At 45.4% G+C, this 24,644-nt stretch overlaps 1 protein-coding gene across 2 annotated transcripts in view; it reads left to right on the plus strand.

Annotated features, from left to right (window-relative positions):
* SFMBT2 (Scm like with four mbt domains 2) overlaps nt 1-24,644 on the plus strand; it is a 225,793-nt gene that overhangs the window by 92,671 nt on the left and 108,478 nt on the right. The window contains exons 5-7 of one of the 2 annotated variants that reach the window (XM_080812563.1): nt 12,814-12,902; nt 14,578-14,824; nt 23,798-23,895. In XM_080812563.1, the coding sequence (XP_080668689.1) occupies nt 12,814-12,902; nt 14,578-14,824; nt 23,798-23,895 (434 nt within the window). Of the gene's footprint in view, nt 1-12,813; nt 12,903-14,577; nt 14,825-23,797; nt 23,896-24,644 lie in introns of those variants that run through there. The other variant, XM_080812564.1, reaches the window with a different exon arrangement.

Consider the following 24,644-nt stretch of genomic DNA (forward strand, 5'->3'; position numbering starts at 1 on the left):
TCCAGAGACGTTTCCGCAGAAGAACTAGAAGGAGCCTGGGTCACAGATGGAGTCCCAAGACAGTCTGTTAGAGAATCTCCTCTCTTCTTTCAGACTGAAACTTTTTAGAGCAGTTTAAGGTCCACAGCAAAATTAAGGCAAAGGTGCAGAGATTTCCCTACCCCCTGCCTCCATACATGCCCAGCCTCCCCCATTATCAGCATCCCCTGCCAGAGTGGGACCATTGTTACAGTGGGTGAGCCTACACTGACACATTCTCACCATCCAGAGTCTGCATTTTGTGGTAGAGTTCTCTCTTCGTATTGCACATTCTGTCATCATTGTCATCATACAGAGTCATTTCACTGCCCTGAAATTGCTCTGTGCACCACCTGTGCACCCCTTCCCAGCAATCCTGGCACACATGGACCTTTTACTTCCTCCATTGTTGTGCTTGTCCAGGTGGCCATAGAGTTGGTATCACACAGTAGGGAGCCTTATCATAGTGGTTGCTTTCGCTTGTGACGTGCATTTAAAGTTCTTGCATGTCTCTCTCTTGCTTGGTAGCTCATGTCCTTTTAGTGCTGCGTAATATTCCATTGTCTGGATGGACCAGTCTGTTTCTCCATTGACCTGGCAGACAATATTGGTCGCCTCCAGGTTTTGGCCGTCACGAACAAAGTTGCTGGAAACATTTGTGTGCAGGTTTTTGCATGGACGTGTTTTCAGTTCCTTTGGATGTGTTTCAGTTCCAAGGAATGTAATTGCTGGATCGTATGGTACGAGTACGTTTAGTTTTGTAAGAAGCCACCAAGATGTCTTCCGAAGTGACTGAACCGTTTTGCATTTCGACCAGCAGTGAACGAGAGTTCCTGTTGCTCCACATCATCCTCAACATTTGCTGTTGTTGGTAGTCTGCATTTTTGGCATTCTAAAGGTATATCTTGGTATCCCATTCTTGTTTTAATTTGCAATTCCCTGAAGACATATGATGTGGAGCATTTTGTCATATGCCATTTGCCGTCTGTCATATGCCATTTGCCATCTGTGTATCTTTTCTGATGAGGGATCTGCTAAGGTGGTTGGCCCATTTTATGATCAGGTGTGTTATGGGATTGTTGAGTTCTAAGAGTACTTTGTATATTTTGCACAGCAGTCCTTTATCAGATGTGTCTTGTGTTAATATTTTCTCCTACTCTATGGCTTGTCTTCTCATTCTCTTGACAATATATTTTGCAGAGCCAAAGATTTCCATTTTAATGAGGGCCAGCTCATTTGTTTTTTTCATGCATTGTGTCTTTGCTGTTGTATCTAAAAATGTGTCACTATACCCAAGATCATTTAGGTTTTCTCTTATGCTATCTTCTAGGAGTTTTAAAGTTTTACATTTTACATTTAGGTTTATGATCTGTTTTGAGTTAATTTTCATGAAGGGTAATTTTTATAATTATTCATAATTGCAAAGTCTGTGTTTAGGTTCTTTTTTTTTTTTTTTTTTTTGCATGTGGATGTCCCATTGTTCCAGTACTATTTATTGAAGAAACTATCTTTGCTCTTAGGCACTGTCTTTGCTTCTTTGTAAAAAATCAGTTGACTGAATATATGTGTGTCTGTTTTGGGTTCTCTCTTTTGTTCCACTGATCTAAATGTTCTTTCTTTCATCAATATCTCACTTGGTTACTGTGGCTTTATGGTAAATCTTGAAGTCAGGTAGTGCCAGTCCTCCCACTTTATTCTCCTTCAATATTGTCTTGACTGTTCTGGAATTTTTTCCTCTTTTTTTTTTTTTATTTGACAGAGAGAGAGATCACAAGTAGGCAAAGAGGCAGGCAGAGGGAGAGGGGGAAGCAGGCTCCACGCTGAGCAGAGAGCCTGATGTGGGGCTTGATCCCAGGACCCTGAGATCATGACCTGAGCCAAAGGCAGAGGCTTAACCCACTGAGCCACCCAGGTGCCCCATGGACTTTTTTCCTTTTTGTAAAAACTTTGGAATCATTTTGCTAATATCCACAGAATAAGTTGCTAGGATTGTGAATTGCACAGAATCAATAGAGCAAGATGGGAAGAACTGACGTCTTGACAATATTGAGTCTCCCTATCCATGAATGTGGAATATCTCTTTATTCACTTCTTCTTTGATTTCATCATGATTCTTAAGTGCTCTGGGGAGGTCAGTCTTTTGTCCTATTCAAGCGTTCCCCTGATTCAGTGAAGGCCAGCCACACTGGGGAGAGCAGTTTGCTTCACTCAAAGCCCACTGATTGCAGTGTGGATTTCATCCAAAAATATCCTCACAGAAAAGTCTGGAAGCATGTTTGATCACATATCTGGGCACTTGTATCCTAGGTATGTTCACACATAGCATATGCCATTATAGAAAGCAATTGTGAAAACCATTAAAAGATAGGCCGACTCATGTAATTAGATATATACAGAGGACATGTTAATGTAAGTTTTATGCAAGCTTTTTATTTATTTTTTTTTGGGGGGGGGCAAGCTTGTTTTTTTCTTTCTTTTCAAAACTTGTACCTAAGGGAAAATTTTGAATGGAAGCTATTTTGCCACAGCAAAGAAAGTAACTTCACAGGAAGAAAGAAGTATGTGTGCGAGAGAGAGACCTGTGAGAATAAAATCTTTAACAAGAAAGTGTCCTATTCCATTGAACTTGGAGCCTTGGACCTTTGTGATATGTCAGTTCAGACTTGACAGTTTCTCTGCAGAGTGAGCTAATGAAAGACCTGTAGGAAGTTTTTCTTAGTGGAGAGAAAAAAAAAGTCTCTGACTCTTTGGAAGGTTTTTTTTTTTTTTTTTTTTTTAAAGCAGGAACAGGTTGAAAGCAATAACAGAAATGCCTGCAAGGTGAGATATTGGCAGCTAGAGAAGAATGGGAGAGAAGGTGCTAGAATAGGAGAAATTCCATTATTTTATTGGATAATAATCTCCAGCCAGAGAACAGTGATCAGGTTTTAACTTTCTCCTAACAGTTTTAGGGGCTGTTATTCATTCTCTAGGCTCTTAAAGATTGGATGCACAGTACTAGGAGCGACACATTGAGAGTATCATAAGTACTTTTCATCTTTATGGCTTTTGTTTTGTAAATCTTGGTTGTTTATAGCGCTAAGAGGTTCTTAGGAACCTCAGAGAACTTCACAGAAGCAGTTGGCCCCCAAAGATGTGTAGTACCTTGTGTTTCCTTCATTTCTGGGTGATGCCCTTGTCTGAAATGAATAGTATCCGTGTTGCCTAATGGGACTGTTGTGCATTGTTCTTCAGAAGGAGAACTCAAGAGAAATATAGTCTGTCCCAACTCTTAAGATGTTTTCGATGCCCACTCAGTTAACTGGTGGGATCTCTCGCTTTCTGGGTTAGATGCACTGCAGCCGTAATCTGAAATGTCCCCTCGTATCACGTGGGAGCAGTTACAAGCCAGGCAAAGGAAAGATGTGGAAGCTCATTTGTGAATGCTTGTGGCGTGCTGTTGAGTTATATCGTATTTTATTGAAAGGTCTATGTAATATCCATTGTTACATGGATATTACAACGATTCTTCGTCTGAATCCCACAAGTTGTATTTCAACAGAAGATTTGTAAAACAGACACAAGGTGCAGAGCCATTAGATCTGTCCTTTCCCCTGTGACAGAAATGTACCAAATGCCTCCTGTGTGTGTTTGTCACGGGTCCTGGGCATCTTGTAGTAATGCAAGGGGCGTGGCTGGAGTGGAGAGTAAGGCGTGGACTGTCCTGAGGTGGATGAGTACAGACGTGTAATTAATTATACATTGTGTTCAGGCGATGAATGGAATGACTCTGGGACTCCAGGAGGGAATATCGTTGATCCTGGAAGTTAGGGAGGATCCGCAAGGAGGGGATGGTTGAGGTGCTGGGTTTACTTGGGACACGGTGGGGGAAGTGTTTCTGTGCCAAGGGAGGGGGATATCCAGGCCAGTAATGAGGCTGCTGGAGGGGAAGAGTTTAGAGAAAACCAGTGTGGAGAGCAAAGGGAGGAAGAGTGGAGAGGGACCCACATAGGACATTGGGATGGGTTGGGGGAGTTTGAAGTTTACTCTGAGATTCATTGGCTGTGTGAAATGATCTCATGTCTTGTTTTAAAAAGGCTTGTGTTGAATACAATATTCAAGGTCAGGAGCTATGCGATATCTAACAAAGAATTAATATCTAACATAAATAAAGAGCTCCTACAAATCAGTGTGTTTTTCAAAAGATCAAAGCTTGATTTTTATAGATAACAGGTGTGAGAGGACTCCCAGACACCCATGGACATTTGTGAAGTAGGCAGTGGACTGTCTGATCCTACGGCTCAGAAAAGAGGTCTGGTCTGTAGGGATGAATTTGACAACTGTTGGCATCGCTGTGGTTAAAGTCATGGGCGTGGATGAGATTGTCCACGAGAGGACCGCAGAGTGAGGGGAAAAACAAGCCAGCCTAGGATCAGGTTCAAAGTAACCCCTAATCATTGGAAGTTTAAGGGGATGGATGGAGAAGGCGTGGCTGGAGATGGAAGAAAGAAAATCCCAGTCCTGAAAGCCCAGAGAGGACTTTGTTTCAGGGAGGAAGTCATCAGTAGTGCAATTCAGTGGGTGGCTTGGTTCTTGTGGGGAAGGAAGTTGAATGGATGGGATAGTGAGTGAGTTTAGTCTTCTTTGCTTATGTTTGGTTTTGGAGGGGAGCAGAGAAATAGGGTATTGACTGATCAGCACAGAGAGTTCCAGGGCAGGGGGTTTAGACAAGGTTGGATGGTTCTAGGACTTACAGGGGATGGTTTGGCTCAGTCTTTTTCTTTATGCTGCAGTGATAAGCCTGGTCATTCTAGTCGCAGCGGGGTGTCTGGGGTGGTGGTCAGAGGGAGGCAGGCATGGAGAAGATGATGGACTTAGAGTTCACTGGGTACAGGATGGGAAGGGGGTGGTTTTAAGTAAGGAGAACAAGCATGGTGGTGGGGGTGGCTCCTTCCGACAGAGCCCCCGAGGGAGGCATTCCCCCCCTCCTGCCCTAGATGGACGGACCTCGTGCCATTTCCAGGAACTGTCAAGAAAGCGTTCTGTGATCCTCCCAGATCCCCTCAACAAGGCATCACAGCAAATAGATATGTACTGATGTACTTGCCTTATTTAAACAGGCAGATAAAACACTGTCAGAGCTTGTTAGAATACATTCCTTTTCCAGGGAACCGTGACTTGCATGAATTGTAGGAATAACTTAACTACTAGCAAAGGGAAGTTGGGAAGCTGTTGATGCTGGATTGGCGTGTCGGTGTGCAGAAATCGGGTTTGAATCCTGAGTTTTAGGGAGATCTCAAGTGTGCTCGTTTTCTTGTCTGTATGTGCTTGGGTGCATAACACAAAGGACAGACGTTGGATTTGGACGTGAGAGACGTGCAGACAATGGGAACTCCAGTGTGCTCTGTAGTGTCAATTAAAAAATACGTACCTGCGTGTGTCAACATTCATATTGATGTAAGCCTTGTGTCTCATCTATTCACTATTGATCTTGTTCTCCTGAAAACCTTCAGCAAGTCACTGTCTTTGTGCATGATGGATTCTGTTGCGTTAAGACTATTCTTGCAAAGTGTAACAAGAGAGGTTGACATTTTACCACTATGTAGCAGGTGCTCAGTTTTATAACAATGCAAGGAAGCAGGAACAGAAACTAAAATGAATTGGTTTACAGGAGGAATTATTCTCCATAAGGTAGGTTTCCTTTTTTGGTACCAGTTTGTCAGTGTTTGAAGATGTGGTCATTAGCATTAATTAGCATTAATATTCAACATAGGGAAAGGCAGTTAAGGGATTAGAAGGCTAAAAAGTATCATCCCATCTGGAAGACATTTTTCATCTCATTATAATATCTGAAATTAATAAAATATTAACCATGCGGTTTTTATACCCATGGCTGTCATTTCGTATCTGTGATCTGAGGTACAGGTTTATTAAAAGTTAAATTTGGATTGTTGGAAATTTGTTTGTGTATAATTAAAGCAACGTTTTGCAATATTTCATGTATGATCTTCTAAAGGAAGACCGAGTGTGTTTATATAAACGTTGGAATGCATTAAAGAGTGAGCGACGGAGAGCATCATCCAAGGATACTGAGCCACCAGCGTGAAAACTGCCAGGAAGCCTTTTGTCGTTTAAGGCTTACAACCACCCAATGAAGCCGTCTCCACACAAAGTCACGTATGACCCTGTAAGAAGCTAATTTCAACACAGAGGAACTCTCCTGTGCTCATTCCCAATATTGAGGAAAATTCTGAGCGATGTGTAGAATGTTAAGTAGCCAAGGGCTTTCTTGTTAAGAGTCTGTGTACACACTGACCAAGGTTTTAAGGATTATAATGGCCTTAATAGTCTGTGTTTCAGTGATGTGGACTGTTCTGACGTCCATACCACTCATTGTCTCTGTTTCAGCTGAAAGTCGTCACTCTCTGTTGGCTCCTTCCAACAGTGCTCAGGTTGTGTTTTTGCGAAATCCCGATCTTCAAAGCAAAATAATAATATTCCTTTTTGTAATTGTTCAAGTATATTTACATAACTGAAAGAATCCTGGGAGGCTGAATTTAGACTTTCCCTCCAATCTATCGATAGTGAGTACTAAGGAGTATGTGTGTGTATCTGTGTGTAGAGATAATTTTTGCAGCATTTTTCACAAGTTACCATCTTCATCTGTGTTGTATTAATTACTGGAGATAAGAATGCTTTGATCTGAATCCGTCGCACAGTAGGAGCTTATCAATTCTGTCGACCTGTTGAGTCATTTTGTGACCTGTCCTTCTGTTTGTGGGAACAATTTAATTTGAACCTGTGTGAAAAATTAATGTAGATAATTTCCTTTAAAAACAGCAAGGGAAGGAACTTTATAGTCTTTTCTTCTTAACAGTAAGGGTAAACACTTCCATTTATAATTCAGGATTCACTGTTGCACTTCTTTTCTTTAGCAAAGTCAGTGTTAGAGAATAGTTTCCTGATACGTCAAAGGCCGCTGCCTGACACCGTATGGCAAAGCCCAGTTCTGTTGTGAGCCAGGAGTTTCTGTGGATGGAGCATTTTTATTTATCTCTTCCTCCTCCAGAGGCTACTTTAAAATGATAGTGAAGGAAGAAAAAAAATACATGAACCCACACAGAGAGAATTGTAGAGAGACCTGTGCAGAAAAGACATTTCAAAAATGTTCCTGCAGCTTGAAAGCTCATGAAGGGTTGGTGACTGCCAACGATGGGCGGGGGCCGTTGCAACCTCACACTTGGTTGGAAGGGCTTGGAGTCCCTGCAGTGCTGGGTGAGTGGGAGTCCCGGGTGAGTGGGAGTTCCAGGTGAGGCTGGGAATGGCAGGGTTTAATGGGGTCAGAACACTTCCCAGGCTCTATGTCCCCTACCGTATTGGGACAGCCAAGGACTAGAGACCCTGTGTATCCTCTGGGTTCATCTTTGAAGAAATGGACGGAACTGTTTGGGGAGAACGGAGAGACTAGTTCGGGGGTTTCCTTCTCAGATGGGAGTTACCAAACACCCGTTCTGAGTCACAAGCCTCTGCTCTGGGACAAAGTTTCCCCTTCAGCTTTTCTGTGGGCTCTAGTTGACGTGTGATGCATGACCACGGGCCACCAGACACCCCAGGAGAACACCTGATAGGAGAGAGAAGGAAGGAGATAAACCACGAAACAACCCCCCCGAGTCAGGGATGCCGGGCATACAGCAGGAGAAAATGCTCTGCTTACTGTGTCGAGAGGTTTTGAAAATGGCAGAAAAAGCTCTAGAAGAAGGGAACAACCAAAGAGCAAGACGGAACCAAAAATACAACCGACACAATAAGTTCAAAGTAGCTTTGGTTGGCAGTGAGTGGAGAAAATTGCCACGAACAAAAATTGGCCTCCGTGTGTTTAGACTCTTAAGGTGCAGGAATGCTTGGCTTTTCTTCCAGCTAGAGCAGGTCTGAGCGGCTCAGCAGGAAGTGGCTCGTTGCCCATGGGAATTACTCTGCCCATCTTCCTGGTGAGTGGAGAGGTATGACGCAGCCTGTCTCCGCCGTGGACCTGCTGTTCCACCTGCTGACGTGAACAGAGAGGGGAGGAGTGTGTCCCTCTGACTTCAGTCCAGGTCTCTGTGTTCAGGGTCCCCCCGAAGGGGCAGCTCTGAACTGCAGACCAGTGTCCCCAGCAGATGGCCTCCTTGAGAAGTGAGGAATCATTGAATTCTGTGTGTTTACATACGCTTGATGGGCCTGGAAGTCCAACAGGACTGGTGTCTTCCCAAATCCTGGGGGGGAAAAAAAAGATGGTGACTTGCCTTTTATTTGGAACCCTTTCTTTTTTTTTTCCTCCAAAGTTATCTCTACACTCAGTGTGGACTTGAACTCATGACCCAGAGATCAAGAGTCACATGTTCTGTGGACTGAGCCAGCCAGGCACCCCTGTTTGGAACCCTTTTTATAGGTAGTTCTGTAATCCCCATAATGCTGTTGTGGGATTTGAGGGGCATCTCTGAATGTCTTTGCAAAGAAGCGTAGGTTGTGTGTGTGTGTGTGTGTGTGTGTACGCACATGTGTGTGTTTTCTCTTTCTGAAACTCATGTTCATGATCGCATCCTGCAGTGAGAGAGGTGCACCTCCCCACCCCACATGGGGTGTTAAAATGAGGACTGTAACCTGGATTTCTTAAAAAGCAAAGTTGACTAAAGTATATGTATTTTCTATGCAAAGTTTATAAAATGTTAAAACTGAATAGAACCTTGGAAACATGTTCATGAGAAGGTTGTACAAGGATCCTGATTTTACTCTTATGAATAGAGAATCTTATGAACTCTCAGGAGTGTCTCTGTATAAGCTAACAGCATGTGGAAATGATTATAATGTTATGGACAAACTTTTATCCATCTATTTTGTTTTCATTTTAATCATTTCTTTCTTGGTGTAGAGTTCACATTCGATGTCTTTGGGTGTCTGCTATGTTGTAGGTCTTCCGAAATTTAATGCCTGGATCATCCGATGGAAAAGATAATGACCAGAGGGCAAGGAATTTTTTTCCTATTTGAGAAAGATGGTTCTTATAGCCATGCTAGTTGATTGAGTCTTTGAAGGGAGGCATTCTGTAGTAAATGAAAATTTATAGTCTTAGAACGTCTAATTAGAAACTTATGGGGACACCCAGGAAAGTGCAGGTCAGCTTCTGTTGCAATGAATTCTAAGGGATTTCTAGGCAATTTTTATTGTACTAAAATTTACCTGAATTCAGTATTACTCAAAATAAGTCCATTGACTGCGAATCGTAGACTTGTTTTGCATAGTTTTTAAGAATACATATGGTGGTATTTTCTCTAATAGATTTTACATTTGAATATTGAGTTTTAAGAACTAAATGTTGACCAGAACAGTTTTTCTTTTAAAAGTCGCAGTGTTTGGGTGGCTCTGTCTGTTAACAGCTGGGCAGCCCATTCAGTTAAGCACCTGCCTTTGGCTCAGGTCATGATCTGAGAGTCCCAGGATCAAGTCCTGCACTGGGCTCCCTGCTCAGCTGGGAGCCTGCCTCTCCCTCTGCCTGCCGCTCCCCCTGCTTGTGCTCTCTCTCTGCCAAATACATAAATAAAATATCTTTTTTAAAAAAGTAACAGTATTTCTGAGAACTGTTTCCTTTCTACTTCTTAATCAAAAGTTGTTAGTATATCTTTACAGCTAAGATCCATTTTTTTTAACAAGAGTAGTTTTTCCAGATACTGTGTGGCACGTGAAAGATTGCTTCAGAACCTTGCGTAGAGACATTAATGGATAGTTATAGGGGCTCTGGGCTGGAGGGCTCACAAGGTATAATTTCAGAAGCATCTCTACTGTTCTCTTACTACGCCCCAGCCCACTTCAATTTCAACATTGCACGATGTCTTCATAAGGTGATGGCATATTTAAAAATTTTTAATTTCAACGTTCACTTGGATTATGTGGATGTTAGAACCACCCCTTAAGTAAGCAGTTGAACTTTCTTCTTGGAGTGGGTATGGACATAAAGTCTGTCGAGTACGGGACCATATTTCACCCAGCTATGCTGATTGTCATTTTTTGGTAAAGAAATAAGGAATGCATATTTGCTGGGCACAGTTGTATATTGTCCTCGTCTTGAAACTTTTGGTTAGGATTGGCAGGATTGGTGTCTGCATACTTGAGTTTGAAGCTGGGGTGACCCTTGTTTTTTCTATGAACTTGGGAAAAGTTAGTTAGAAACATCATCCTCAGAATACTGTCATGATGATCACAAGACACAGAGGAAGTTAAAGTTATGCTTGGAAAGTATAAGGGAAATACAAACGTTCGTTCCGTTGTCTTGTATGCCATTGCCTTTTGGTCTTCTCGGTAACTGTGGGCATGCAGGAGGGCTGTCTCTGTCCATTCAGGCTGCTGTAACAGAAATACCGTACTTTGTGGGCCTTGTAAACCACAGAAATTTATTTCTTACAGTTCCAGATGCTGGAGGTTCAATGTAAGGCACCAGCAGATTCTACTTCTTGGTTCAGAGTTGCTTCCTTCCGTTGGAATTTCACGTGGTGGGGTGGTCGAGGATCTTGAGGCCTCACGTATGAGGGCACTGATCCCATCAGGAGGGCTCCACCCTCATGACCTCCTCTAAACCTAATTACCTCCCAAGGGTCGCACCTCCTGATGTAGTCGCATTGGACGTTAGGATTCAGTAGGAATATGGGGGGACACAAATCGTTTAGTACACAGCAGGGGGCTAATTTAGAAGTGGGTACAGCATTGAATAATGATGGCTACACTTTCTAATGACAGAAAAGGACACTGTAACAGTTCCTGCTCCAAATAGATGCATTACCTTATGAGTGTGTATGTAGAAAGTAAGGAAGATGGTATTTTATTTGAGCAAAACGTCTAGTGGTAGAAGCTGATGAATGGGGGAATTGCTCCTTTTTAAGCAAAACCGTGGTTGGGGCATTGAATGGGGGAAGGCTGGACTTTGCAGCCTTGTCTGGATCCCCTTCATGTTGCCTGAATTCTTCCATTTTGGTTCTGCTCTTGTCTTAGGATCCTTAGCGGGTGCGGGAGGGATATTGACTGGGATGCAGCTTAGTGAGGGCCATCGCTGCTGTCCTTGCTTCTGCTGGTGATCAGGCCAACACACGTGTGCAGCTTCAGCCTGGCATTTGTGGGAATGAACAATAAATACTTGGTGAGAGTATGTCATACTTTAATATACACTTACAACAAGACGAGCTGCTACTTATTAATTGCCTGGTGTGTGCCGGTATGGTTAGGTTTTACTGATGTGTGTATCTTCTCTAAAACTGCTAGCAGCCCATAGGCTAAAATGTTGTTAGCACCCTTACACTGGTGAGGAAAGAGCGCAAGATAAGTGGGGTAAATTACTCAAAGTTGTAGCCAGTGAGGGCAGAGCCTGCTACGGAGCCCAGTTCCCATGCCATGACTTCGCTTTCCCCCCCTGCACCATCACGGCCTTGCTGCCTTCTGTGAAAACTCTGTGCCTTGAGGTGTGAGCAAGAAATTGTTGCATTGTGCCTTCGCAGAACACAGGCAACGTGCAAACCACTAGCATCTGGAACCTTCCGCAGAGGCTAAGTACTGGATGTATTCTAGGCAGTGCTCCCTGGTCTGCTGGCTCTCCACGTGATCCACAGAGTGGGTAGGCGGGAATCTGGGCCATGCTTCTCCTGTGTTGCTGATTCGTGAAGCCGGTGAGGCCCCAGGAAGGCTCCGGGCCTCTCCTGGGTGTGGATGTCACCGGGTGAAGCCTTTGGAGATCTGTACTTTGGGAGATGTGCCAGGAATGTCCCGTTCCTCTAGTCTCAGGTTCTAAGCACTCGGAGATGGTTGGCTTCCAATGTCTGAAATTTTGTTCTTCAAGATGTCTCAGCTGCATTCCTTCCTTGCTCTCAGCATGGTCCCCGCAGTTTGGGGCCCCATCGCTTTTGTCTTTGGAGAGCAGTAGCCACTCCTTAACCTCGATTTCTCTGCCCTTAGCCTCTTTTGTTTCCGTTCAAGCCTCTGTGCTATTTTCAGATACGTTTCAGGCAGAGATTTCCTGTTGACTTAATGTGCCTGCTTTCTGGGCTGTTGATCGGTGTTGTTTCCCCGCGCCCTGTGCTCAGCCTGGGCCAGAGCCGGTCGACAACTGTGCGACCTTCATCCATGTCCTCCCTCCCCGGGTCGCTCAGCCCCTTCTTCCTCGCCTCCACCTGCAGAGTCCTTCTGTGTCATTCAGAGCCCGCTGCTGTTTTTCCACCTGGGGATTGTCCTCTGACTTCTGTCCCTCACTGGTCTCTTCCTTCTTGGAATCCCCCTCCCCATCCCCGAATTCTGTGCTTCACGATACCTGCTTTTCTCTCACAGAAATGCCCAAGTAGATTCTCTCAAACTTCAGGGCCCCTATTTAATCCCCCCGATGCCCAGCAAGCGCGTAGGCACAAGGTCACCCGCGGTGGGCAGATTTCTTGTCACCGTGTTAGCTCTCCAGTGTGATGCTTAAAATGAAGAAAAGTATCAAAACAACACATGTGTACAGAAAAGTGCTTTGAGGGGCACCTGAGTGGCTCAGTGGGTTTAAGCCTCTGCCTTTGGCTCGGGTCATGATCCTAGGGTCCTGGGATCGAGCCCCGCATCGGGCTTCCTGCTCGGTGGGGAGCCTGCTTTCCTCTCTCTCTCTCTGCCTGCCTCTCTGCCTACTTGTGATCTCTGTCTGTCAAATAAATAAAAAATAAAATCTTAAAAAAAAAAAAAAGAAAAATGCTTTGATTTTAAACTGAACCTGATACTCGTCTGCTACGCTGAGATGTGTTTTTTCTCCTTCTTCTTTTGTCTTGCCAGCAATCAAAGAGAAGTACACAGACTGGACAGAATTCCTCATTCGTGACCTGACTGGTTCCCGGACGGCACCGGCCAACCTCCTGGAAGGTGTATGTATTGTTGTTACTCAGCTAGTCTGTGTCTGAAGCCTCACGGTTGCATGAGCACCTTTGCCTATATCCTTCAGCGGGTACACGTGTACGTGTGGATATTCTGTCCAGATAGCCTAACTTCCTGTTTTTTTCCCCCGAATTGTTGAAGGTAATGATTCTCATGGCACCAGAGCTTCTGCACCTGTGGTACAATCAATAAGTGTAAAACTGGCTTCTGTGTGAACACATTTTTAAATAATGCTGTGTTAGGATACCTTTCCGCTATCCTGTACATGGGAGCCTCTGTCCTGTATTCATGAATGTAAATAAAAGCCTGGAGAAGACCTCTTCCATAGACTTGACCGTGAAACATGAACATGCCCTGTTAGAGTCTTGGAGCGTGCTGACAAATGGTCCCATTGACTCTTCCATTCTGGTTGAGTAAACGCACGCGCGCGAACAACGCACCCGTGTTGAGTAATAATTGAATCAGCCTCCCTTCTGAAAACCACAGGGGGATTGGCTAATCCTATTTCAGTGTGGTTAAGGTATGCTTAAGGTGCCGAAGAAAAAACAGTTGACCTGCCGTCATGATGGTTCGTTTCACAATAACTGTATGATAAAGCACTTTGATCTTTTCTACATATGGCAGAACGGAAGGAGCGCCATACTGTCATACGTAATTATTAAGTCACCAGATCTGTTTAGGGAATGCCGCTCAAATAAAGGGGGAAAAATAAATAACAGGAATATGATGTGGATCTTGACGATATCATTACTCTTTTAATGTTAATGATGAATTTCCCTCCTCTCATAAATGACATTGACTTTTGGAGCACTGCTGTCTAATACACGGTTATCTGGTTTTATTCTGTGAAGATTTTGCCTGGTGTATTTGCTTATCTTAACGGCTCCTAATTTGTTTGGTTAGCAAATCAAAATGATGATTCTTCACCCTTTTAGAAGCACGAATTGTCTTACTTTGTTCATTCTTTTTTTTTTTTTAACATATTTGCCTAAAAGACTGACTGAACAAACACCCTTTTCATGTGCCAACATATGCTGAGAAGTTTGCTTATATGGGGCACTAATTATATAAATATATGTATATATATATACATTCTCTAAACCAACAACGGGATCAAGTGTAGAAATAACTACGTAATCATCTAATATAGCTGATCATTCACGTGTGTTAGACACGTCCTTGATACATGTTCATGCTTTGCTCACCTAAAAGTATGCGAGCGTCTTAATCATTTCGTGTGGTAGCCATTATAAGATCAATGTCTGTTGAGTCGTGGGGTACGTTGATAGCCCCATGGTCTGGGAAAAGAGATATTGAGCTACCACATATTTTCTAGTGGGAGACCAATTTGGTGTCAGTCTTCTTAAAAGCATGCTTATTTCTAACAAATGTCATTTTATCTGGGAAGGGTGATTTGTTTGGTGAGAGCCGAGTGCAAACTGTTATGTTCTGTTTACTTGTGATTCTTGTTGTTGGACAGAGAGCCGGGGGAATGAACGTGTGTGTGGAAGGAGCGGGAAGGGGTTGGGGGTGGAGGGAAACACCAGACTGTTTGCCAGTAGCTTGGATGATGGTGTGAAAAAATATTATCTTCTGCTGTCATCTGTTTCCATGAGAACCTTAAAATAAAGTTTAAAATAAGGAGTTTTGCTTCTGTTTAAACAGCCTCTGCGAGGGAAAGGCCCTATAGACCTCATTACAGTTGATTCCTTAATAGAACTTCAGGATTCTCAGAGCCCTTTTCAGTACTGGATAGTTAGTGTGATTGAAAATGTTGGAGGAAGATTACGCCTTCGCTATGTGGGATTGGAGGACACTGAATCCTATGACCAGTGGTTGTTTTACTTGGATTACAGACTTCGACCAGTTGGTTGGTGTCAAGAGAATAAATACAGAATGGACCCACCTTCAGGTAAGGGCCAAAGCTTTTGCTGCTGCGAAGTATATGGTAAAGGATGTGATATTTTCCTGGATGTGTCTCTGGAGAGTTTGTTAGCTCCGTGGTATCTTTTACACGTGCGTATGTGAACGTTAAGCATTTTGACTGCAGAATACTCTTCTATGGAAAACAGAACTCAAGACCTCAGTAGTGTTCTGGAAGGAGAAAGTGGTGGAGGCTGTGATGAAGCTCATCTTACTCCTTGGGAATCACTGATTCACTAATGAAAGACACACGGGACTGTGACTTGGTCATTTTCTCCCTTTTTCTTTAGGAATTTTGAGTCTTGGAAGTAGGTTCCACAATCTCTGTCTGCCCATACATCCTCCAGTCATCCACCCACTCACTCATCCATTCATTTATCCATCCGTCTCCATTCATCCATATACTTCCCTCCATCTACCCATCCACCACCCATCTGCTTACCCACCTAGCCATCTACTCACCCATCCCTCCAACCTCCCAGCCTCCCACCCTTTTGCCCCCCCATCCATCCTTTATCCATCTACCCATCCATTCATCCATCCACCCATCCATTCATCCATCCACCCATCCATCCACCCACCCATCCTTCATCCATCCATACATCCACCCATCCATCCATCCATCCATCCACCCACCCACCCACCCATCCATCCTTCATCCATCCACCCATCCATCCATCCATCCACCCACCCATCTGTCTACCCATCCATCCATCCATCCTTCATCCATCCATCCATCCATCCACCCACCCACACATCCATCCATCCATCCATCCTTCATCCATCCATCCATCCATCCACCCACCCACACTTCCATCCATCCATCCATCCATCCATCCATCCATCCATCATCTGTCTAACTAGCTATTCAGCCAGCCAGCCAGCCAGTCATCCATCCGACTATCCAACCAAATGCTTATCATTATATAATCTGTCCTGACCTGGAAATAGCAAAAAGAAGATCATCATACTTTTTTTCTGGCGCACCATGGATTTTAATTAGCTCCAAATGCCCTGTCAAATGACTTTCCACAGACTTCATTGGATAGAAGAATGCATCATGCTTCCTGACATACCCCACCGGGCCAAAATCTTGTTTACAAACTAACCATTCTTGAATGTTTACTATGTGCCAGGTGATCTTACATCTGCTGTGTTGTTTGTTTTGATTACAAAAAGATGCTACATGTTTGGTGTGAATATTTTCTTTTCCAGCGGAGAAAATTTGAGACTGACGTTAAGCTACTTGTCCAGGGCCATCTAGCTTGGAGAGAGGGGAATATACCGTAGTTCAAATTCCTGGGCCCTTTGCTCATTTCTTCCCATTCCCCCTGCTGTCCCTACTGGCTTTACCAACCTTTTGATAGGTATCCTCAGGAAAAAAAAAAAATGTTGGGTCCTTGTGGAATTAAAGATGCCAAGGTAGAAATATTAATATCTGCCAGAGATTGCTGGGATTTCACCAGGTATATTGGAAGTGAAGAGCCAAATGCTTTGTTAAAATTGCCAGAGATTTCTTTCCTCCCCTATTAGTTGCCAGTGCTTGTCTCAAGTACATGAAACCAAAGACTTAACATTTTTCCTTTCTGTCACTCAGCGGCTTTAATTGAAAAAAAAAAAAATCTTGGTTCTGTATGTCATGTATTTTGCATTTGTTGAATTTGACAGACATATAGACACGTAACATGGTATTTTATCAGTAGTATTGTTGTCAACATTTTGAGAAGCAGCCAGGAAATCCATTTATATACCCTGAGTAATTTTGGACTATGATGACAAACAAAGGGCCTGTCAGTGTTGAGAAAAGATCTAAGCTCACATTTACCTTGGGATTCATAACCTAGCAGGAGAAATTTACTTTGTGTGGGAAGTTGGGTGTATAAATCTTAGCTTAGTATCTAATTGCTTTATAAATTTTAGGAGATCCCTATATTTGCCGGTGTGAACATTTATAGCAAAGCGATGGATTATTAGTGGCTCCTTAGGTTCTCTTCAGTGTTCTTTGCTGTGAAGTCATGGGACTCATCCTCAAAAGCAAGAATGGAAAGTGTCACCATAGAAACTTGGGAAATATTTGCATAGGAGAGTGCTTTCTCTTTCGTAGATAATTTAATGTCTTTGTAAGATAAGAATAAATTGTGTTTACTTGTCTTAGTAATTTTCTGGGCATGAATTGTCCATTTCCTAAGGGAATTCATGGGTGTCCTTAAAGAACTTGGAAGGTATTCATCATTAAGAAGTCATTTTCCCAACATTCAAATTGTTGGCAAGAGGAGTTTTGCACGGGAAGAGAAATGTAAAAGGCGAAAGGGTATTCCCTATGTCCCTTCAGTTCTTCACATAAGCAGTTGCAAGACGAAAACTGGATTCTCTTGCCTCATTTAGCAGAACAGCATACAGGGCTGTGATTATGACCTGTGTGTTTTGTTTTTTTTTTTTTAAGTTTTTATGTAAATCCTGGTTAGTTGACATGCAGTGTTAGATAAGCCTACAGTGGAGTCAGCACTTTCGTACCGCGACAGGTGCTCCTCACGACAAATGCTCTCCTCCATCCCCATCCCCTGTGCCCCCCATCCCCCACCCACCTCTCCGCGGGTGACCAGCAGTGTGTTCTCTAGAATGAAGACTTCGTTTCTTGGTTTGTTTCTCTCTCTCATTTTCCTTTTGCTTATTTGTTCTGTTTTTTAAATTCCACATGAGTGAAATCACGGTATTTGCCTTTCTCTGACTGACTGACTTTGCTTAGCATTATACTCTCTAGCTCCATTCATGTCATTGCAAATGGCAAGATTCATCCTTTTTGATGGCTGTGTAATATTCCACCACATATACCCACCCACCCCCCCCTTCTTTATCCATTCATCAGTCAGTGGACACTCAGGCTGATTCCATAATTGGGCTGTTACTGACAATAATATATCATAATTATTATATATAATTTAATACTTGTTACTTTGGGTTTGTGTAATTTAATTTCAAGACCCAGAGTCATTTAAAACTTATATGGTCGTACTCCTTCCTCAACTGAAATATAGGTGGGAATAAAATCTCAGGCTTGCCTAAAGATATTAGGTGTTGTTCTTACTCTCGGGCATTAAGTGGTGTGAGAGGGGGATTTGGAGGTGTGGGGGAGGAGGGGACAGGATAGTTTCTGGGGCACTGTGAGAGGAAGCCGTGCCACCCCCTAGCCTGCCTGCCTGCTGGGCTGGGCGACCCCAGGGACTGCCACCATTATGGAAGCAAACCACAGCTCTGCCTGCAGTTTACTTAATCTTCCTACGTTTTAAGGGCACGGTCTTTCCCCACCATTCAGTGCCAAGAGAGGTAGAAATGGGAAATAGAGAGTGGCTCTTTTTTAGAGCCTCAGAGAAAAGGGGCTGCTTTGATGCCGTCCACCAGAGAGGCTTAAGGTCACTGCACCTTTTCATTTCTGGCCCAGATCGGAGAACATAGGTCAGGGCTTTTCATCCAGGGCTCCTGGGGTGGGGTGGGGGGGAGCAGGCAGGTGCTGGTGGTGTAGGTCGACTCCAGCTTGGCAGTGGTGAGATGCCAGGTGATCAGGGAAGGGGGCCAGTAGCTGAAGTCTTAGTGGTCCAGGCTTTACCAAGACGTGTACAGTACAGTGAGTCAGCACTCCGAACGTCACCCAGTGCTCATCATGACAGCTGCGCTCCTCCATCCCCGTCACCTGTGTCCCCCCGGCCCCACCCACCTCCCCGCTGGTGAACCGCAGTGTGTTCTCTAGAGTGAAGACTCTTGTTTTTGTTTTTTGCTTTTGTTTGTTTGTTGGTTGGTTGGTTAGTTGGTTTTTTGCTTGAGGGATCTTTAATGAAGGCAAGAAAGACAACGTGGTACAAGAATCAGGCAGAATGTTCTAACCCAGGCATCTTGCCTTGTACAAGCAGGATGAAGTCATCAGGTCAGACTTCTCACTGGCTTGATTTCAGGCATCGTTCCAGCCCCTTCGTCTTACACTAGTGAGTCGGAAGCCTTAAGGTCAAGTGATGTGTGGTTCAGGGTCACCCCACTGAAGCAGAACTGCAACTAGAATGCTGGCGTCTGAACTCCCAGCCCGAGTCTCCTCCTCCGACGCCACCCTGACATTGCGAGTTGCTCAGAGAAAGGGGGAAGAGGAAGGGTGATGTTTTCATAAATTAAATAAGCTTTAAAAGTCAGGCAGATGTGGAGGAGCCCCTTTCCTTCTGCGTTGAACGGAAGGCAAACTGCACTCATGGCGGGATTTTCCTGCACACTGGCCTCCCCTGTGACCCACTGGCATGCCCAGCGTGCCCCGTCTTCGGGGTGCTGTTCTTCTAGATGTAGCGTGGCCCACCCCCGGGCTCTGTTCCCACCAGGGAGGTTTTAGTGGCTCCTTGAACACTGAACATCTGGGTCTGTGTCTCTGCTGTTTCCCCGGTGCCTGGCACATAGTAGGTGCTCAGCAAATAGTCGTCAGTTGGATCGACTGACTAAAAAGGTCGGGTATGTCTGCAGGGAGGACAGAAACCAGCCAAGTCCACCTTCCAGGAGCCAAATAATTGATGGGGCTTTGGAAGCCGATCTGGAGGGGAGGGCCTGGAGTGAAGACATCCCCCAGCATGGCCAGGGCTGGGCTGTCCGCTTTGCCCCTGATGTGGGAGGGAAGCTTTTGAAGACAGCGTCAGACCAAGCAGAGATGCCCTGCTGGTGAGCACCCAGCAGAGCTCCGGGACCTGCTCCGTGCACGGGAATATGGCCTGTGCACGTCCTGATCGTTTTTGTTCCTCTAGAAGAGTTCACCTGTGCCTCCAGCTTGAGGAAGCTGGCGGAGTAGGGAAAACAGGGACTTGGAGCCGAGGTCCAAGTTAGCTTCTCTTTGGACGTCTGTTCCTTGCTACAGAGCCCTGGGCAGTCCCTTGCCTTTCCTCCTCTGTGAAATGGGTCTAACTCTACATTTGGTGTGCTGCTGAGCGTTCCAAGTTTCCGCAAGCGATTGGCGTTTTCTAGGTATTCAGTGTGTAAGCAGAGTTTCATGGTTACATTTGGTTTCCTAAGAAATTGAAGTAGATCGTTGAGGTCAGGAGCTTTTTAGAGACCCCGCCTGCTTTCATATTTCTGGGTGCTCAGAAAGCAAGGTAGAATCTTACATGTTTTTGCAGAAACTAAGGACACGAAACTTTTTGAGGTCTTTCTCATCTCTAGATGCTTCTCCATATGTGTGTGTGTATATATGTGTGTGTGTGTATATATATATTTTTATATATATATTATATATTATATATAATATATATATTATATATATATGTTATATATATGTGTGTGTGTATATATATATTTTTTATTTTTTGCCTTCGCAATCTTTATGTCAACGTTCCCTTTTTCTTTTTCTTTGCCTGTTTCTATTTCTTTTTCTTTTAGATAGTTCCTGGAGTCAGGAAGTTTGTGAACTATATCTTAGTCAAGAAACAGTCCAGAAATGAATTCTGTATCAGTTAGCTCAGGTGGCCGTAAAGAAATGTCGGTGATGGGGGGTTCAGACGACACAGGTGACTTTGTCACAGTTCTGGAGGATGGGACACTCAGATGAGGGTGTCAGTAGGGTTGAGTTCTGGGGAGATCCCGCTTCCTGCTTGGTGGATGCTCTCTTTATGTGCACACGAGGAGAGAGAGACCTGAGAGGTCTGGGGTCTCTTTATAAGGGCACTAATCCCAGGATGGGGACCCCACCCTTATGACCCCATCTAACACTGATTACCCCCCCCAAAGGCCCCATCTCCAGATAGTATCTCTTTGGGCTTTAGAGCTTCAGCATATTACTTGTGGGGAGACTCGAACATTTCCGTTCATAGCCTTCCCACCATCTGTTAACAACCATAGACCAGCCTTTGCTCACCGGGGAGAGAAGGAGGGAGCGGTCGGTGTAGGGTGCATGAACAAAGGGGATTGCACTTCCAGGCTTCATTTAGTCTGAGCCTGCGAGCTGGTGGTCTCACGCCCTTCTCCTGCTCTCTGCAGCTCTCGCCTTTGCAAGAGCCCTCCGAACGCTCGCTCAGAGGGGGATCACCCCACGCTCACCGAGGCTTCTAGTTAAAGACGGATCGGGCCCGATTTTAATTGCTTATTACTTGCCCACAAACAGAAATCAACATGATACACTCTATTAAATTACCTGCAACACAGTCATTTTAAGAAAATGGTTTATGTTCTTTTAATGGCGCTGTTTATTGTCCATAAACTTGGCGGGGTAACCAGGCGCCTCTCTGGCTAATGAAACGCACACATGGAATGTTGTTCTCCGCTTATTGGAAACGTTAGGTGTTTAGCTTTCACAGGTGCCCGAGTGTCCTGAAAAACCTGCATTTGATTTTCACCCTCTAGGAGAGGGGGGCCTTGCCGTGGGGTTGCATTCATTATCAGGGCTTTATGGCCCCAGAAAGAAGACAGAGGATCCTAAGATTGTAGGACAGAGACCCAAATCCTGTGGAACCTGGGCTTCTTGGTCTGTTCAGGCTGCTCCAGGGAATCGATAGCACAGACCTGGCGGCTTCGGACCAGCGGCATTTCTCCCTCACTCAGCTGTGGAGCCTGGAGATCTGAGATGCGGGCTCCCGCCGATCCGATGTCTGCTGAGGGCCCGGCCGGCTTCCTGGGCCGCACACGGCCGCCTTCTTGCAGTGTCTTCACATGGTGGGGGGCGAGGGGACTCTCTGCGCTCTCCTTTGTAAGGGCAGTAATCCTATCATGGGGACTCCCCCCTCATGACCTCCCAAAGGCCCCCCCCTCCTAAGCATCACTTTGGAGGTTAGGATTTCAACTTAATGACTTTGGGAGAATAGCAGTGTTCAGCTGTAGCCCCGAGCTTCTAGTTTGCTGGGAGGGACACGGCACCCGGAGGATGGGGGCTTGCCTTTCGGGGATGATACAGAGGACCCCCAGGCTTGCCCTGCCAGGTGCTTGTGGACACAGTGTCAGGAAGGTCAGCGAGTGTCCCTATGGGGCTCTGTATGTCACCGAGTCACCTGGCTCAGTTCTGGGAGTCCGGCTCCAACTCTGGCCAGCTGGGCTTTCGCTCTGGTCTTGCGTAGTTTTCGTGAACCATCCTTCTCTTGGCCTCCTCTCTGTCTCAGGGGCTCCCCGACCCCCAGACCGGGGGAATCCAGCACCAGCTCTGTGCACCTTCTCCTGCCTTGACCCACCTTTCCTGTCTTGTCCTTGGCAATCGCCGTCCTTTCTCGTGGCTTGCTTCCCCTTTTGCTACCACGCCAAGGCTCATCAACTCCCCGATGGCTTGCTTCCCCTTTTGCTACCACGCCACGCTCATCAACTCCCCGATGAGCAGCTTCCAGATCCCTGGGAAGGTGAATTTGTTCTCACCTACCCCGGAACTCTAGGCTCTCTTGCGTTGTTTCTGTCCTGAGCTCAGGCCCTTGTGAGCTGCTGCCCTCGGGGTCCACAGGGCTTTGCCTCCTCGAGCCCTCCACTGAGATTCTGATCCAGTGCCCGTGAGCTGAACACCCCCCCCCATACTCCCGGGACAATTTGTGAACCGGTCCCTCTCCCTCCTTTGTGGGACCCCGTGATCAGCGATTTCTCCCTCGGCACCCCTGCCCTCCTGTGGATGTCGGAGGGACCATTCATTCGTTTTCTGCACAGCTGTTAACTGGGGCCTCACTGGGTTCCCCAAATATGTCAGAAACTACTAAAAGAAATCACATGCTATTCTTGTTCTGATATAGAAATGCCAAATTGGAAAAGAAAAAAATTCCCCCGAGGTAGAAGAGTATAAATAAAAGGCTGAAAAGCATCATAGCCGACATCCGCCGTAGAGCCTCTCTCGTCATTAATAACCCTTTGCGGGACTTTGCATAGCCGGCCACGGGCGGCAGGGGGCTGCGCCTTGATTACCTGACTCCTTCCGGCAGCATCTCTCTGTATCATAATTATGGGAGTCTGAAAAGGCTCCCTAAACTGCTTGGAACATAGGAGCTTCAGGCTCAAGGTGAGTTCGGAAGCCGTGGACATCAGAGTATACGGCTGCGTGCTGAAAAGCAGACACGCAAGAAATTAAAAATACAGCCCCAGGGGTTTAATGTTGCCTTTTAACTGTGGTTAAATTCATATTCATGTCCTGACTGTCTGTCTGAAAGAGGCTGGGTTGATAAAGGGAGGGTATAAACATATCTCCTTCAAGTGAGTGCTTCTGCAAATCCTATTTTGATAAGGTCTTAAATCCGTTGAGATCAGATCATAAAATCCCCTGCAGTCTCAGCAGGCCATGGAAACGGCCCCACAAATTTTTTTTCGTTCCAGTTTTGCATTCAGCCAGAGTAACTTGCCTCCGTCAATCCCTCTGCCTGCCCCCCTCTCCCTGCACCCCACCGCCTGGGTTCGGGGCGGGGGGGGGCGGGAAATATGGACAACATGTGGTGTGTTAGCAACATTTCAAGTGTAAATATTAAACTTGGTTGGTAAATTTTAATTTACCTTTTAATAATTTTCTGGCTTACACGGGCTATTTTTAGCCTACAAGCGCTCAGAGATTTAGTGAGCAACATGCCGTGATCACGGAAAATGCCAGACGAGAGTCGTTTCTAGCTTAGGAGTTTATCCGCTAATAAGTTCTTCGTCAGGGGATATTCCTTCCCAGGTGATGCGTGGAGTTTGGGGCCGCAGACGACTGAAGATGGGGCTGATGTGATTTATGCCAATAAATTAGTGACGGAATGCCCCCAGAATGCACACACCTGTGCCCTGAAGGGCCCCATGGACTTTCTTCTTCATTTCTGATCGCAGAGTCTCAACCTGCTCTTTCCCATCAGAAAACCCCGTCAGCAGGCGGCCTTTCATGGGGCGGGGTGCGAATCCTCCCGGTCGCCGACGGTGCCGAGCAACTCTGAGAACTCGGAAGATAAAATTCAAGGGAGAACCATCCCCGCAGAACATTTTGGTCCTTAAACGCTTATGTGGTTTGCTGTTGATACAGAAATCTATCCTTTGAAGATGGCATCTGAGTGGAAATGTGCTCTGGAAAAATCTCTCGCTGATGCCGCCCAGTTTCCTCTTCCGATGGAAGTATTTAAGGTAAGATGTCGGCTCGTAGCGGCTTGCATACTTTTCTCCACGCTCCCTGTTCTCCCGCGGAAAGTGTCTCGCAGCCCGTCGTTTCCCGCTGTTGGGACAGCTACCTGCCCACTCGCACTGCACATGTTTAAAATGTTCTCTCTGTGCTTTTGCTCTGTTTTGTCATGTCCACGAGTTCCTCATATTACAGGATCCTGACTGGAATGCGGTGGCTTCACCATTTTTCTGCACGTTGTATTATTATAGAATCATAACACCTCCTTTGCACTCCCTCACCCCTTACGAAGGGAACAGGACACGTAGCAAGTCTATTTCGGGTACTGATTTGGTAAAAATAATAAGAAATGATGCTCCTCTTGATGGTTCGGTTTCCTGGATGGCCCGAGAAGCTGGTGTGAGTATGGGATGGGCTGTAGGCCTGGGGAGGCGCCAACAGAAAGGGGGAGAACACAGCTGAAACAGATCACCGCGTTCTTAATACTTGAAAATGATGCCTGACACTTGTGCGTAGATGGAAGCCGTGGGGAGGGATGATCCTTGCGGGCCAGAGGGAGTCCCGAAATGTCCTCTGCCTCCCTGGACCCCAAGTCCTTGGGCCGTTCAATTGGGGTTGCTGTCGGCTGGCGGAAAGTGGCTTTCCAGGCTGGTGGGGGCCTGTTTCCACCCCGTATGTCCCCATGGGGACCGAAATGCCGATGGTGTGACGTGCCACGGGGAGCAAGAGTTTAGGGTCTGGGTGCAGACATGGG

This window comes from Martes martes, assembly GCF_963455335.1.
Source record: "Martes martes genome assembly, chromosome: 8".
Classification (NCBI taxonomy): Eukaryota; Metazoa; Chordata; class Mammalia; order Carnivora; family Mustelidae; genus Martes; species Martes martes.